Genomic DNA, 16,345 nt, shown 5'->3' with positions numbered 1-16,345 from the left:
CTGGCAAAGACCACAGCAGAGCTGAAATGTGTCATGGAGATTTTTAGCTATGCTATTTTAAAAAAAAACACCACTTGTAACACTTCAAGGTAAGTTTCTGTGAAGTTCTATTCTTTCCTCCATCTGCTTCCAAACACAGTTCATCCCTCTTTCAAAATTAAGTGCACCTTAAGTGTCTTGAAGAGCTAGTACAACAGTTCTGCTTAATCATTTAAATCATGTTAAAAAAGTACCAGAGGAGGAAAGGCAAGAGAAAACTTCAGTTCTCTGAGCCTCTTATTACAAAAGGGAAATGAGCTTCTTGTAACAGATCTAGTACATAGTTGCTGGTAATTATAAATAGCCTGAAAGGAACAGTAGAGTGAAGCTGCAGATTACAAACACTACAGGTGACAGAGGGCGTTTAAAAACATAGGTACAACCCTCCTTCCCACTCCCAGTGAAATTAAGACACCGGGCACTAAAACTACAACATCTAAAAAGAAAACAGTGCAAGTTTTTTCCCTACACCTTTACACCCTGCCTCCTCTTCCGAGCCAAACATTGTTTTACCTTTTAAGCATAGAACATGTAGTTTAGTTGTTTGTCATGATCAGAATCACTACAATGCTCAAGCTCTCCCTCTGCCTTCACTTGTAAATCAATGACTCTGTGGCCATGTTTTTCACCTTATCTCAAAACCCAACCCTGACAAGTATAGAGTAAATGATAAATAAAAACAAAACAAACAACAAAGCGCCACTCAAGATCAGTGACAAGATTTCAGATTTATATAAAATAAATGAGTACAAGCAAATTTAAATACCCAAGACTACCTTCTAATGAACATGACTAGAGCTTTTCATGTTCCCCTTAGATCAGTACTTTCAGCTTTTTAACGATTTCTCTAAGGTAAGGACTGAAGTGGAGAGATCAGAGAGATGCACTTTTGCAGGCTCAAAATTTGACCGTGGCCTCAGGAAATAGTCACATACTGTAACAGTCTCAATAGTAGCAACTGCAGAGGGAAAGAAACTACAAGAATAAACCTCTAAACAGTACAGTCCTGTTAAACTGAATAGGAGGTATGTCTGAGCTTCATCTATGGAATACTATAAGTAACAAACTGCCATCAAATGGGCGAGATAAAAGGTTTGTTAAACTGTAGAACAAATGAACAGTATGATACTAAGACCCTTACGCAGCACTTAGACATGGAAACAACAGATAAGGGAAGAAGACTTTACCCATCAGTAATAAGAAAAACAGAACAATGCTATTTAGCATAGAGGTCCTCAAAGATGAGCTTTGATCAGGGAAGAGTTGAGAGGTGGCACTGTGAGCTAAAAATGCCATTATGAAGCAGAGGTCAACACAGCTAAGATCTGTTTAAATCAAGACACTGATCATTACAAGGCCTGTATACACTGTTAGTGTATTGCCGACAAACTTTGACAGAATACCAGAAATCAGACTTAGGTGCAAATACACTAAAATTATAAACAGACAGCACTGGGAACTGGGCAGCTGCAGGAGAATTACACCCTAGGTATGAACTGAAAAGAAAGTGTTACTAAAATTGTAGCGCCTAGTTATTCCTGGATGTTATAGCTGTCAAATTTCTCTACCAAACGCTGAAATAAGAAGAAAGGATGCTATTTTAGGCTTATTTTCATAAGTAACCGAGGCATTACAGAAAAACTATATGCAAGAATATCATGAATTCAGTGATCACAAGTTTAGTTTGAAATGAATCCAAGAAAAAGGAAGAGTAAGTCTGCTGTCAATGTTCTCAAATATCAAAAGAGCTAAGTGATCAACTGTCATGGTTTAACCCCAGCCAGCGACTGAGCACCAGACAGCCACTCGCTCACTCTCCCTCCGTGGGATGGGGGAGAGAATCAGAAGGGTAAAAGTGAGAAAACTTGTGGGTTGAGATAAGAACAGTTTAATAATTGAAATAAAATAAAATAGTAATAATAATAATAGAACATACAAAGCAAGTGATGCACAATGCAATTGCTCACCACCCGCTGACCGATGCCCAGCCAGTCCCCGAGCAGCGGCCCCCCTGGCCAGCTTTCCCCCAGTTTATGTACTGAGCATGACATCACATGGTATGGAATGTCCCTTGGGCCAGTTTGGGTCAGCTGTCCTGGCTGTGCCCCCTCCCAGCTTCTTGTGCACCTCCAGCCTTCTCAGTCGGTAGAGCACGGGAAGCTGAAAAATCCTTGACTAGTGTAAGCACTGCTTAGCAACAACTAAAACATCGGTGTATTATCAACATTATTCTCATGCTAAATCCAAAACACAGCACTGTACCAGCTACTAGGAAGAAAGTTAACTCTGTCCCAGCCAAAACCAGGACATCAACTAACAGAAGAAGTAAGTGAAGCTGACTGCTCTGAAAAGCTTGGGGCTTGAACACACAAAACAGTCTAGAATCTTGTCAAAGGTGATAATTATATCTGAATCTATACTCCCAAACAAAATGCTGGAGCCCAAATGCCCCCTGAATGAATAATTATGTGAAAACATTACTAGAAAAGAACATGAAGCCAATAAAAATCACAGCAGTCTGGGGATGAGAAAGAACGATGACAGCAGGAAGCTACGCCTTAGAGGCTGAGAAACACAGGTGCTACAAGAAGTAGTACATGCCAAAACAAAAGCAAACAAAAAAACCCTATCAAGCTGACCAAGACCTTGGGCGTATACTAAGATATATTGAGAAGCTCTTTAGCCATTCTCGTTAGAACAAAAGAAAGGGAGATTAAAAAAAATTACTTCTTTATGACCCAAAATGGAACAAAATATTTTAATGTGGCATTCAAGAGGGACAATGATCTTGCCAGGAATTAGGATATATAAATTAGGATACAGAATATAGAAATTGCTTTATCTTTGGTGAAAGAAAGGGAAACGGACCTTTAAGTTATTTCAGTTTATCAAAGGCTGTGGAGCAGTTCATAGATGAAGTTACAGATACAGTAGTCAGTGTAATAAATATCCATATAACGGTGAGGCCACATAGTCAAATAGGAAACATAGATTGTAAAGATAAAAAATAACAAGTGATCTTTGCAACTGTAGGCATGGCCGTTTGACCTCAAGAGTAGCAAAAGACTTCAGAACAATTTGTGAAGTAGAAGATCAGAAGGAAGATGGAATGGATAATGGGGCAAATGTAGCAATGATTTACTGAAGTCCTGCCGACTGACCTATCTTCCTCCAATGAGACCTATTGCATTACTTTTTCAAAAAATTGTCATTTATCTACTAGACATGAGGTAAAGTATTTGATAAAGTGCCAGTGAAAAATTACTATTTGAGAGTACACAAATTGTAAGATAAGCAGGAGATAGAAAGGAGCTATCAGAAGAGGAGGTGAGAACAGGCAGTGCTCTACAACAGATTGAGACTATGCAGGAAACAAAAGAAAAAAAACAAGGAAACAAAAAACATTTCCACCAACATGCATGGAGTTAGTTTTATCCCTTCAGAAAACTGCCATCTCTATCTCCTTTTACTACATTTTTTCCCCCAGTTTTCAATCTCTCTCCCTGTGATTTTCCATCATATTACATTCCCCACTCATCAGAAAGTCACATAAAGTTCAGACTTCAATGAAATACCAATTGCAAAGTCAATATGCCTTGACTGCCCATGCTTCTATGGTTATGTTGAATGCCATGTGAGAAGAAGGTATTATCTGGTTAATAGCTTGCTGCTTGAGTCTGTAGCCCTGAGCAAAGAAGCTGCTTTTAGCACTCACTGAATAAACACTACTGCAGGAGCAGGGATGAAAACAGCCTTTACATACTTTTGCAGGGAGCTGTAGACCCATACAGTTTTCTTGCTTTCCTGTTCATGTACTCCACCATGTACCCTCGAGAAGATCTACTTTCAGTGTGGAAACAATACAACAATGCTTCCGCAGAGATCAAGGACTTCTTACACTAAACCGTCAGTTTATTAGCTGACTTTGTTACCGTCTTTGGTATCACACATCAGGAATTTGAAAAATGCATTTGTGCAACTTCATCTCTCTCTTACTCTTGGTGCTAATGCACATGAATTGGTAATAACCAAGTGACCACAGCTACGTTAGAATGAAGCTGCAAAGAATCAGGTTTGGGATCATATCAGTATTCCCAAGATCCCATTCAAGTGGGCAGTAGAGGAGATGTAGGGATAACTCATGCTTGGGACATGTGGGGAGAAAAAAAACCCCACAAAAATAGCAACAAACTGAATCATAACAGCTCAATAGCACAATCTCTCCAGCAACTTGACATGCAACAATTCAAGACAGTGGTTTCTCTTGAAAAGAACAGATAAATAAAAAACGCAGCAAGAAAACACTTAATACTATGAGCCAATTGTCTTACCGGAAAAGAAGGTGGAAGAAAAACATGGTTTGGGGAGCAGGTCAGCGAGCCTACAGCAATCACTGCCTTCACTGGTATAGTTAAAATCTGGGGGGGGGGGAGAAAAAAGTTTAGAAAAAAATACTTAAATTTCAGCCATTAAAGGTCTCTTCCACTTTTAAATTGCATAGAATAACAAAACCCTGAAATTCTACAATTAATGTAGCTTAGGTTTATATATACGTTTAAAACATGGAGACATGAATTAAGATTAAGATTGCAACACATCATCATATTCAGAACAGTCACTCCATATTGTCAGGAAGCACACCTTTGCTCAGTCAGACTTAGCACCATTCTACATGAAACACAAAAGCACAGTTAAAATACAAGCTCTCCAGTGGGGCATTATATAGGTCTCACTTGAATGGGGCTTGCTTTGTTGGAAAACAGGAGGGTAACATCTTTAAAGTAAATGAGTATGAGGGAAGAGGATATACCAAACTTCTCAAAAAACATCAGAAGTCATGGTAAGACCTCGAGATAGACGTAGACTTATAAAAAGGAGTGTGGAAGGGATGGCAATGAGATCCTTTCTGTGTATTATTAAAGCTACCAATACAAGTAGAATAACTTGTAAGAACAAGCAAGAAAATAAAACGCTTCAGATTCTGTAACTGAAGGGTTACATACGTGTATGGACATATTAAAAAAAGCTTAAGATCTCAGATAACTGGCAGAAATTAGGAATTTCCCATTTTCTGTAGCTTCATCAGAACAACACAATAAGCTATATAATTTCCTGACTTCATAAGCACAGTGTGTCACTTTTTTTTTGTTTTTTTACATGTATCACCCGAAGATATTAAATACAGATTCCATTATGTCTTAGAACCTCTCTCTTCTGCAAAATAATTCATTAACAGGAAAGGCATATGAAGTTGAGAATTAACTGGTTGTTCTTCTCTCCCTTATTAATCTTAGTGTAAGAACTCTGTTTCATCAAGTATCAGCAAACTGCAATTTCTTCAAAACAACTTTCACATTGGATTTTGACAAAAAACCTCTGAAATTATAGCTCAATTTCAGTAACTGATAACGTACCAAAAAGCACATTGTCAGCATGTGTTATGCCAAAAGATCCATGCATTGATGCTTTGAGGATGTGTCAAGTCATTGAAGAACCCATACCTCAAAGCATTAGATTTAAATGGATATTTCTGAAAGCCAGATGAAAATCATAATGAAGTCATTCTTCATTCCTTCAGAGAAGACACAGCATAAGTAGCATTACTTGATGCAGGGTTAACCTGCAGAGATAACTTCACCTCAGAGGTCCCTTCCAACCTCAACTTCTCCCTGATACTGCAATATGTCCACTAATACAACTCTTAAAACTTCACGCTTAAAAACTGAACATATCATTTGGGCAACACCCATGAATATACAATAAATATACCTCATAATCTGTCGTGATTTGTACAGCTCCATCATGAATTCCTTCAAGTTCTTTCGCTATTAGTTTTACTCTAAACACAGCATAATAACCTGATGCTAGTATCACCTGTAAATGGTAGGAGAAAAAGTATCTGTCATATTCCATTAAATGGAAAGAAGTTTCACTAAAAAACATACCCAACATCCTCTTATTTCTTTAAACTGAATCAAAATCCATTTGAAACAACTGTCAGTGGTAAAAAGAAAAGTTTGAACACATAAGTTACTAACGCAAAAATTATCTATTCCCTGAGGTGCTAAATTCCTCTTTTCCCAGATAAATGATGAGCATCATCTGAAGGCATGGAAGTTACTGTTCCTGAAGTTTCCCCTTTCAAAATCTAACCAGTCTGAGCATAATACTGCTGCTTAAAATAAATTTAAAAAATTCTACATGCTTTATCATACTCAAATTCAGACAAAAATTAAGAATTCTTATCCTCCCTCCCCCCTGCTAAAATGAAACTGCAAGAAGTTGCACAGATTTGTCTCTTTTCCCCCCCCTCCTAAATCTAGCTTCAAGCAAGGGATTCAAAGGATTACTTACTGAAGACTGATCGGATGCACTAGCATTTTGTAGTTCATGGTGGTTTGCAATTATCGTTGTTCTGTTTCCCTTTTCGGTTGTTAGAAGTTCTACGGCCAAACCATCCCCTATAATATGCCAACTTTTTATGGCCAGCTTAAAAAGAACAAAAGGTACTGTTTTCAGTAACAACACTGATGTAAATTTTTTAAAAGGCAAACTAAAAATAAATCCATCCTTACCTCTATCGGATTGCTGTTGATGACTGCAAATAAAATGCTGGTAGCTTCTGTTGCACTCAATATGCCAAAATCTATAAATCGTTCTTCAGTTTTGGGAGGCAGTACAAAGTACTAGAAAGATTGATAAAGGTATTTTAGCATAAGTTAAATATAAAATGTGCTCAAACTCTAAGCTCGTTAACAAATGCATTAATAAGTCTAATACAGCAGTACCGTGATAATCTCAAAATTCTGTACATTTTCTACGTAAAACTAAAGGGAACAAAAAAGAATTTTTCAGCAGTAACTGAACCTGTTTAAGGAAAGAACTGGTAAAATAATTTTGAAATTAAAAGCGCCATCCTCCCATAGGAGTAGAATAAAGAATTAAAAACAGTCCTATGACGTCTGCCTCTAATTCGACTAAAGTAGCTAAGAAAAAAAAGGAAGATACTTACATCTAAAAATCCTGTGTATGCTCGGACAGGTAGGTGAAATTTAGAAGCATTGGTGATAAGTAAAATATTATTATCTATATGAACAGATGATGTGGAAGGCATAAAATGAAGTGTAAAAATATATCTGGATTCATTAGGCGGAATTAAGACTGGTTTACTGAAGTTCTGGACCTAGATCAGTGAACAATGAAGATCAGTGTTACAATTTAACAAAGTGCAGCACATTTAAACATTTACTATTAGGTAAAAACGTTCGCTGAAATAGGGCTTACTTTAAACATTGGTTTTGCTTCTTCTGGTAACACAACATCATGTATAAGGACCGCAAAACTGAATGTGTTTGTTAGATAGATCAGTCTTTCCACAGAATCAGCAGCACTGTCACGGATGTGAAAGAGTGTGGCAGCATGATCAAATCCTAAATATCTATTAAAAGAAAACAGTATGAGAAAAATAAAGACTTTCCTTAAACATAAAGTGTTTTTCTTACACAGAAGACTAGAATTTATTCAATCCAACAGTGAAAAAGGTACATAACCCACTGCATGCTGAAACTATATTAGCAGCACGGCAGGGACATTGACAATTAAGTAATTCAAACAAGATAAGAAAATATGTGAATCAGCATATTAGGAGGACTAAAAAGACTTGTTGAAGTATTAAGATAGTTTGCAAATCATGCATATTCCTTATTAACCAAATCAGGCATCTGCAGCACAAAAGTTCTGATAGATGAAGTTTAGTTTGTTTGCCTTTAAAATACTCTGTGAGTTCTGTTGATAAAGTAGCACCTCATTTCAACAATAATTTTAAAGTCAACTTAGCCATACTTTGTAAATAAATAACAAAAAATAAGGAAGCACTGGCAGTTCTTCCAAAGTGTTGCTTAAAACCAAAAATATTTTCTCTACCCTTATTTCATATAGTGATAGAACAGCAAATGCAAAACCGGAAAAATTTCCAATACTGCATTTTTCAAATGTCTCATCTGCAGCCTTCAACTGTTGTGAAAAACAACTCACTAAGGTCACTTTGAACCCAAGCCCTGAAACCAACTTATGCATTACTAAGACTACCTCATCTACTAGTGCAAAAACAGAAAAATTCAAACAAGTAATTGTAGTTCTAAATGAGCTCCAGATTCAGAAAACTTGGGTATCATCTCTTTATATCCCCCTCTCCCCCTAAAAAGGCTAAATTCCCTGCCACATCAGCTAATTTACTGCATTTAGTTTTTGAAACTACTTTCAACTACTGTAAGCTTACCCATCCAACACTTCTGCTTGATATGGTATTTCAAGTTTGGAGTAGCTCTTCTCTTTCGCTTTAACAGTTATTTTCCCAGAAGACTGTGATGCTTTTTTTGCTTTTGATGCTGTACACACAAGAATATAAGAAGTTTGTTAAAGCAGACAAAAAAAATGATCCATTACGTTAGACTAGCATGAGTGGAAGAATAAAAGCACAGAGCAAGCCCAGAGATGAAGTATCACGGAAAAGAAAAATGGATCTTAAGGAAATTTCAATAAACAGCTGACATGGAATAAATCTCAGAAGTAAGAGATCTGAGTTCTGAATTCCTCCCGCTTAACACCAGTTAGTTGACCTGCCTGAGTTAGTAAGCTTATCTACAATAGGGAAACGTGGTTGTTCCTGTCAACCAAATAACTTGGACATGTCCAGAGGATAATTCAGATCCCAGGAGAGCTGAATTCCCTACTTAAAGAGTATGGAATACACCTATCCCTCCACTAACAGAACAGAAACTTGAAATGGCTGGGCTCCTCCCTCAGAACTACCAGTTGAGCAGGACTTTGGGCCAGGAACGCAGCAACATTTTAATAACAAAGAAATCGAAGACATGCTAAGCTTTACAGAAATAGAATCAGAATCCACGTAAGAACCCAAACTACACAAGCCTAAATAACAAAGCTCACAGGCCTGCTCCAAGATCACAGAAAAGCAATGTTATCCTGCCAGAAAAGTCAAAGGATTCAAATACTAGTTAGGAGAAACCACCGGCCTCTAAAGCCCCTGAATGTATTAGGACAGCTGAAACAGCAAATATTTAGGGCTGGCTGCTTCACTGAAAAGAATTCACCAAGTCAATCCCTTAAACACATTAAGCAACTTGGCTGGGTATTTTTCCCCAACTACCATTCCTTCCAAGATCTACCGTATGTTAGTCAGTAGGTTCTTATATAACAATCCCCTCCAGCTTCAAAATCTGAACATATTTCCACCTCAGGTTGACAGAGTTCAGCTATTTCAGAATTTATTTATAGGCTAAAACATACTTCACTCATTTTACAAACTGTAAGCTATTAAAAATCTAAAGTGCTAATCAAGAAATAATAATAATAAAAATCAATCCTCTCCTCTCCTACCGTGCAACCTCTAAAATTATGTCTACCTGAAATGAAAAACATTGCATCTATAAAATTCCATTTCTAAGCAATCCCAGCAGAGAGACTTAGAGCACCAACTGGTATCTTAAAGCAGTAACATCCGAGTAGGTCAACAGCATTCTGACAATTGATTAAAATCTCTATAAAAAATGGAGGTGCCTTTCTACAAAATGTCAGCATATTTACAGTCATACCATGCAGGAGGGAAATGACCCAAAACTTCTTTCATAAAGATATACATGAAAGTCAGTATCAGCATACATAACATATCTTTGTAGGAAAGGTACCAGTAAAAGGTTTTTCCACCTTCATCTCCCTTTTTCTTTAATATGAATTCAAGATAGCAAAATGAACTTTCACAGTAAGGTTCTCAAGAGCATAACAGAGCCCTATTTCCATGGGCATTCCAATGCAAAATGTATTTTTTTTAGAAATAAGACTTCGGATTCTTTTTTAAACTTTGGAAGGATCGAAGGGCAATCCCAAGGGATATACTTGCCTCTAATATATATTATTGTGAGGAACACGTCCTGGTTTGTTAGGATTCCTCAAAAACAAATGCCTATTTAGACTAACAATACATTTTAAATAATCTGTCTTAACATAAGAATCTTGCTTATGTTTAATAGAAATCTGATGTTCAATTTTTATATACACACATAGAAGATTGCTTAAGAATTCCTTCTCTTCTCATCAGTATTTACCAGTCTAAGTTACTTGCTGATTATGATCAGAGACGATCCCTTCAGAAATAACTTAAGTTAGAAGAACTGTAAGCCTTTCCAGGTAGGAGAATTTCCTTCTCAGAATTACAAATAACATTTTGTTAAAAGAGTGGAAAATAATTCATAAAGTTTCAGTAAGTTTTAAGAAGCACTTGACAAGTTCTAAGAAGAGAGGAGCAGTACTTACCATCAAAGCTAATACTTGCAACTTTGGTATATTTACTTTCAGAGGCTTTTAACGTAACTGGCTTGAAATGTACTGTTATAGCTTCGTTCTGTGGTGTAGGTCTAACACTCTGCAAACAATCAAAATATGAAGCACCTGTAAACTTATCATTGTTAACACACTGTACAGCCTTCACGTATCCTTCAAAGTGATATAACAGCAACTAGTTTTGGCTGAGTTCTTACAGGTCTGTCTTTCCTATAACAAAGCAGCATTATAAGAGGCTTCAGAATTTTTTCCAGGTCCTGCAAATTACTGAGTCAGTATGCAGGAAAGTGGGCCACAGAGACTTCTCCTGGGGAACACTGGATGAAGTGACAGTATGGACAGAAACACGTTAATAAAATAGAAAACAAGCTTTATTTAAATAAAGATTTATTTTTTATTCTTAATGCTGCAGGGTTACAATAGCTAGACTGTTTGTTTCTGGTGCACTCATTAACAAAGCTGTTAACTGACTTGTGTAATCACTGGTGATGATACAGACATCTACCTTGTCTCTGATCCCATGCTAAGTCTGCAGAGCTGCCACAGGAAAAAAAAAATATTAACTGTATAGAGAACAGTTTTGTAAATGTGAGATGACACTCATTCTCTACCAACATTTTACGAGATCACCTCTTGTGTCTGAGGATTACTGTTTTAAACTAAATGGAAAATGCGAATTGGGCATTACTGGAACAGCAATTGTGTCAGCTATTAGCCAGAGCTGATTTGTATAGATTCTCATTGCTATGCAGCAGGATTATGGATTCCACGTCAGTATCTGAAGACTCTATAAAGATTGCTAGCAAACTCTCTATCTAGATTCCATGGAGAGAAACTGGGCGTTGAGCATTTAAATGCTCTTATTCTTGTTTTGCTTAAAATCAGGATGGCTGCCGTGATTCCTCCTTCCCAGCTGTCTTCTCCTGCTGTAAGAACAGCTCAGCTGCTTATGTAGCAGCTGTTAAGCTACTGCAAATTACAGGATGCTGTATTAAGGAAACCAAAATGAGTACTGGTTTACCTTATGCTGGGCTGCAGAGGTTTAGCACCTGCTTCATAAGCAGCTGAGCCTTTCTTGGTCAGAGAGGAGCAAGGCAGACAGCTAGTGGTACAAGCCAACTACAGTTCTTCCAAGCTATGCTGTCCTTGATTGTAAATTAAAGCCATAAAATCATACATACATAAGTTCTGCAGGCCACGTGATCCTTAGAGGAAACAAGCATACTGCTCCTGCAGCTAATGAATAATCTCTGTTAGCTTAACTATAAGTTTTGTATTTTGGATTTATAGTACTGACCTTTGTCAACCATCCGCATACATGTGGTGCAGATATTTGCTATTTCTCTTCAGGAGTCAATTCGTAATTATCACAATTTTCTTCTAATGAAATCCATACTACAAAACTGAGATCTTGAGGTGTCTTTAAAAAAAACCTCTTAAAGCAGATGAAACCAAAGCTGTAATCAAGTTCATAGCTTTTGCATGGCAGAAAGGATAACCATTTCTAGTAGCTCTTTTCATGCAAAAGGCTGGTTTTTTTAATTTAAGTTTGAAATTATGCTGATTTCATTTAGTAATTCAAATCGGAACTATTCAAAAGGACAGCCTGTTGCCAGAAAAATGGCAGATTTCAGAGATGGATGTCTTAAACCACAGGTGTAACAAACCTAGATGTATTTACTCAAAATGTCTACAGCTAATTAATTTAGTTAAGGAAGGAATTTAGCACTGCTTTGTTGAAAATTTCTTAACTACATCATGCACATTTCTCATTTGTTGCTTGATTACATGCTATAAAAGGAAATACAGAATTAAGACAACTGAAGGAAAAACAAACATCCTTAAGAATCCTTTCAACTTCACTTCCCTCAAATTTTAACCTATTTCAAATAAAGCCCAAGCACAACTTGTCCTGAGATGTGCCTTAAGAATCATCAAATATGGACAGGTCATGAGAAAACATGCAAAACAAGTTCCATCGAGAATCTAATACCACCAATTTTCTCAGAAAATGGCCTGACAGCAACTTCTGTGGGGAAGAGGAATTTAAAATAGACATGCTTCATTAACACATGGCTCTCCCATGGAGTGCCCCAGTCAAGATTCCTGACCCCGCTCTACGAAGATACATTCAGTATTTAGCATAGGAGCAGAATATGAGGACATTAAAATGTTCTAGAGAACACAGAGGGGGGAGAAAGCTTTGTGCTATTGCAGCATTTATTGAGAAAGACTTCAAAGGTTTAAGGACTCTCAGGCTATACCTATTCTAATGAACTAAAGAGGAGAAGAGTATGGGTTGAAACACTGGCACATGTTCATCCATACTGTCAACAAGCTCCCAAGCATAGTTTTGTCTTGTCCACCTAGCATATTGCTCTGAAGACTGCGCAGGCTGTAAACCTTTGCTTACAGATAGTAAAGACACAGCTACCCTGCTGCAAGAGGAACAAGCCCCGTGGCTACAGGCAGCAGACTAAGGCTGGTTCCATTAGTATCACCTCTGTACTGATTTATTCGCTTTTACAGACAGAATTATTTTGTCAGTAATAACTTGGCCTCCAGTTTAAACAGGGACACACCCAAACAATGAAAGTTCACTTTCACCATAAAGCACCATCCAGAACAGCCATGCAATAAACTACTACTAGATTTCCTTGATAACTTTGAGATGCATGCACTCAAATGTGCAGACTGAAAACATAACGCAGAAGTAAACTACTTCTCGCAGGTTGGTAAAAGAAAAAAAAAAAATCTATTGTAAAGTATGTGAATTGTGACAGAAGTAAGTAAATACTTTCTTATACAGAAACTTTTATTTTCAAACTGATAGAACTCAGCTTCAATATACGGCTGTCCTGAAGTTCCAGGTTCTTTATGCATCAAACATGATCAGGAGCTCAAATTTTAAAGCATGCCTTTGCTTTTAGCAATCAAATGGGTTTAAACTGCCTTAAGGAAACACAAAATTTTCATTCTAGAGAAGGGATAAAAGGTGTTCAACAATCTACATTTACTAGATTTTTGACAGCATGGCTTAATTGTTGCAGCACGACAACAGTTCATCCAGTCATGAAATAAACATGATTCTCCCTAATAATGGAGAAAACCCTACAAAATATAATGAAGGAAGTTTTTATGAAGAGTTTTGGAACTCAAAAAAGAAAGTCAAGTGACTCGCTCTTATCCTCCTCAACCAATTTGTTGGACCACAGCATGACTAAGAACTTAAAGGCAGAACAACTACAACTCTGGCAACAATATTAGCGGTCTCTCATACACAGATGACCTGAAGATATTTAGTTCCTCCAGCACCCAGCTTAAATATACGCTAAATATAGCCTTGGCCTTTTCTTCTGACATTAAAATGAAATTTGTCACAGAGCTCTGTCTCACTGCTTTTAAACCCTAGCTCTAAAGGGTCAAAAATCCATTTCTCAAGCTTTCCTAGAAGTAAGCTATTCACCAGGTTCCTTCCAAAAATTCTTTACTCTTGCTTACCACTTTGAAATTCCTTGACTGGCACAGCAGCAGAAATTCACACAGTGCTTCAACTGCTGGAACGGTTACAAACTTCTCATTAAGGCACAGCTTTGTTGTGAAGAACAATTGACTTGATGTGCCATATGTGACGCTGAAAAATACATCATATCTGGACCTACGTGGTAACTTTATCATTGCAAAAGTGAGTCCTAAAGGCTTTAAGACCACCAAATTTACTGCTTTGATACACTGTAAAAGAATAATTCATCTGGAAAAGTTCTGTCATGACACGTATAATGGTTATCAAATTATAGCCTTCCATTAGACCTCATTCTATGGTCTATAGCCTACAGTCCAAAAACCATAGCTTAAAGAAAATGGGTAGGTTTTTTTTTTTTAATGGAGGAGTATGAATGAGGTACTACGTTATCAGATATTAGAAATTATACTGATTGTTTGAATATATGGTTATTTGCATTGTACTCAGGAAGTATATTACACACTTTAAAAAAAAAAAAAAAAAGAACACCAAAAAACCTGTCCCTATGCCAAAAACCTGGCAAATCTAAGAAGATGGACATGATGTAACACAGCAGACATAGCTGTAAAAATAATTTAATAAATTTACCAACCCTCTGATTGTAAAAATCATATATAGGTCTTTTTTTAAATAAAAATCCTCCATGGAAGCTGGTTCATAGCTTACAAGGCCATGAGAGACCTTATAGGATCATCCGAGCTCATTAATGCAATAAGCTTTAGGACTTTGATGAATCAAATTCTGTTTGTACTACGCTGTGAGTTTCTCTCGACTTGAAAATTATTAGTGAACAACAACTTAGCAAGCATTGCAATGGACTATTATCTCATTACCAAAAATGTGTCCTGTTTCTAGTTTAAATTCATCTAGCCTCAGTTTCCAGTATCTTAAGTTTTTGTTAGACCTCTACTATTAAAATACTATTCCCTACAGTTACAGCTATAAGCTTTAAAAACAGAAATGCTCTCCAAGAGCTCAGTAAGAAACCTTTGCCAATCCTTCAGTCATTCTTCTGGCTCCTCTGTTTCTTTTCAACACCTCAACACTTTTTGAAGTGCACTGGGACAAGGTATAGCTAGCTATACAACTAAATCTGGAAAACAAGGAAGACAGGAAGGGGAGAAGGAAGAAGTGAGAAAAATAGCGGGCAATGAGAAAAATTACACAGGAAAAAGGTATGAATGAACAAAGGCGCACTACCAGACTAGAGCCAAAATTCTGTAATAAAAACAGAAAGTAGAAAATCCAAAACCTAGAATTCTGAAGCTGGCTGCACTTTACGTGCAGCTGCAGTGATCTCACTGGAAAGGGCTCTGGAGTGCTTGCAGGCTTTTTCTTATTTCAAGCTACAAAGCAGATAACCTCAAGAAAACAAGGGTCATTTTACAGTCTGCTCTTGAAAGCTACTCTTTGCTCATCTTAAAAGATTATGTTGGGCAACTGCTTTATACACTCTCATGGAGCGTGTGATGAGGACAAAGAATCCCACAGACTCTGCATTAATCTCTTGTTCACTGAACAGGAGTTACTGTTCTCAAGTATAAAAGCTTCCAGAGGCTCAGATATTGCAGGCACAGCCTATAAATGCTGAAACAGCCGTTCAAAGAAGGCTATGAAGCAAATGAATTTTACCACGCATATAGATTATTTGTCTTACTATTAAGTTATGTTTTCAGTCACACATCACCTAGTTTCTCATTCTAAACACTACATGGTGAACCTGTGAATGATCAATTTTTATGAGAGAAAGTAAATCCAAGTAGAAAGTTTCAAATTGAAAGGAAATAAAACTTACTGTAATTGGCACATCTTTTGTTCCTGAATTTAATAAATGCAGATTTAAAATTTTTGGCAGATCTGTTAAAGAACAAAAAACACACCTGGCCATTAGGCTATTTTAACATAAGAACCTTATACAAAATCATCTGCACTAGCTGGTTTCTCATATAAATCTACTATTGTTCAGTGTTAAAAAGTTAAGACTAACATGACAGTACAGCCAGTCAAAATAGCTAGTCCCAAGAATCTAACACACTTAAAAACTGCATTTTTGTGCATTAGTAGGTATTACTTGCTTCAGCTAACCACTCGTATTTCTAACACATTAAAAAATGAACAGGCTAAAAATACTACAATGAATGAGTTTGCCAGATGCACCAATATTCAGCAGAAACTAATCTTATTTAAAAATCTTTACGTTAAGTAAGTTTTGAGGAAAAGTACTGCAGAAACTACCTTTTTTTAGTTGAAAGAAGATACATACTGTTTTTCTTCAGTAATGAGTCCCTTTTACAGTTTCAAAGTTACCTTAAGTTTTACTACTTTCTGCCATATATATATTATTTTTTTTAATTCACTAAACAATATTAATTTAAAATGTAAAATGCTAGGCACAAATGTGTAAGTGGCACTTCAGAAAAAAAA

At 36.8% G+C, this 16,345-nt stretch overlaps 1 protein-coding gene across 1 annotated transcript in view; it reads right to left on the bottom strand.

The window, feature by feature from the left end:
- Window positions 1-16,345, bottom strand: part of TMEM131 (transmembrane protein 131) — a 103,643-nt gene that overhangs the window by 29,912 nt on the left and 57,386 nt on the right. The window contains exons 11-19 of the mRNA XM_076359114.1: window positions 15,717-15,778; window positions 10,372-10,480; window positions 8,318-8,426; window positions 7,324-7,477; window positions 7,052-7,222; window positions 6,615-6,725; window positions 6,394-6,528; window positions 5,809-5,913; window positions 4,371-4,457 (exon numbers count right to left, since the gene is read on the bottom strand). Of these exons, the coding sequence (XP_076215229.1) occupies window positions 4,371-4,457; window positions 5,809-5,913; window positions 6,394-6,528; window positions 6,615-6,725; window positions 7,052-7,222; window positions 7,324-7,477; window positions 8,318-8,426; window positions 10,372-10,480; window positions 15,717-15,778 (1,043 nt within the window). The remainder of the gene's footprint in view (window positions 1-4,370; window positions 4,458-5,808; window positions 5,914-6,393; window positions 6,529-6,614; window positions 6,726-7,051; window positions 7,223-7,323; window positions 7,478-8,317; window positions 8,427-10,371; window positions 10,481-15,716; window positions 15,779-16,345) is intronic.

The sequence above is a fragment of the Aptenodytes patagonicus genome, chromosome 1 (genome assembly GCF_965638725.1).
Source record: "Aptenodytes patagonicus chromosome 1, bAptPat1.pri.cur, whole genome shotgun sequence".
In the NCBI taxonomy this organism is placed as follows: Eukaryota; Metazoa; Chordata; class Aves; order Sphenisciformes; family Spheniscidae; genus Aptenodytes; species Aptenodytes patagonicus.
Note: the sequence above shows the minus strand (reverse complement) of the source record. Positions and strands in the feature narration are given on the sequence as shown.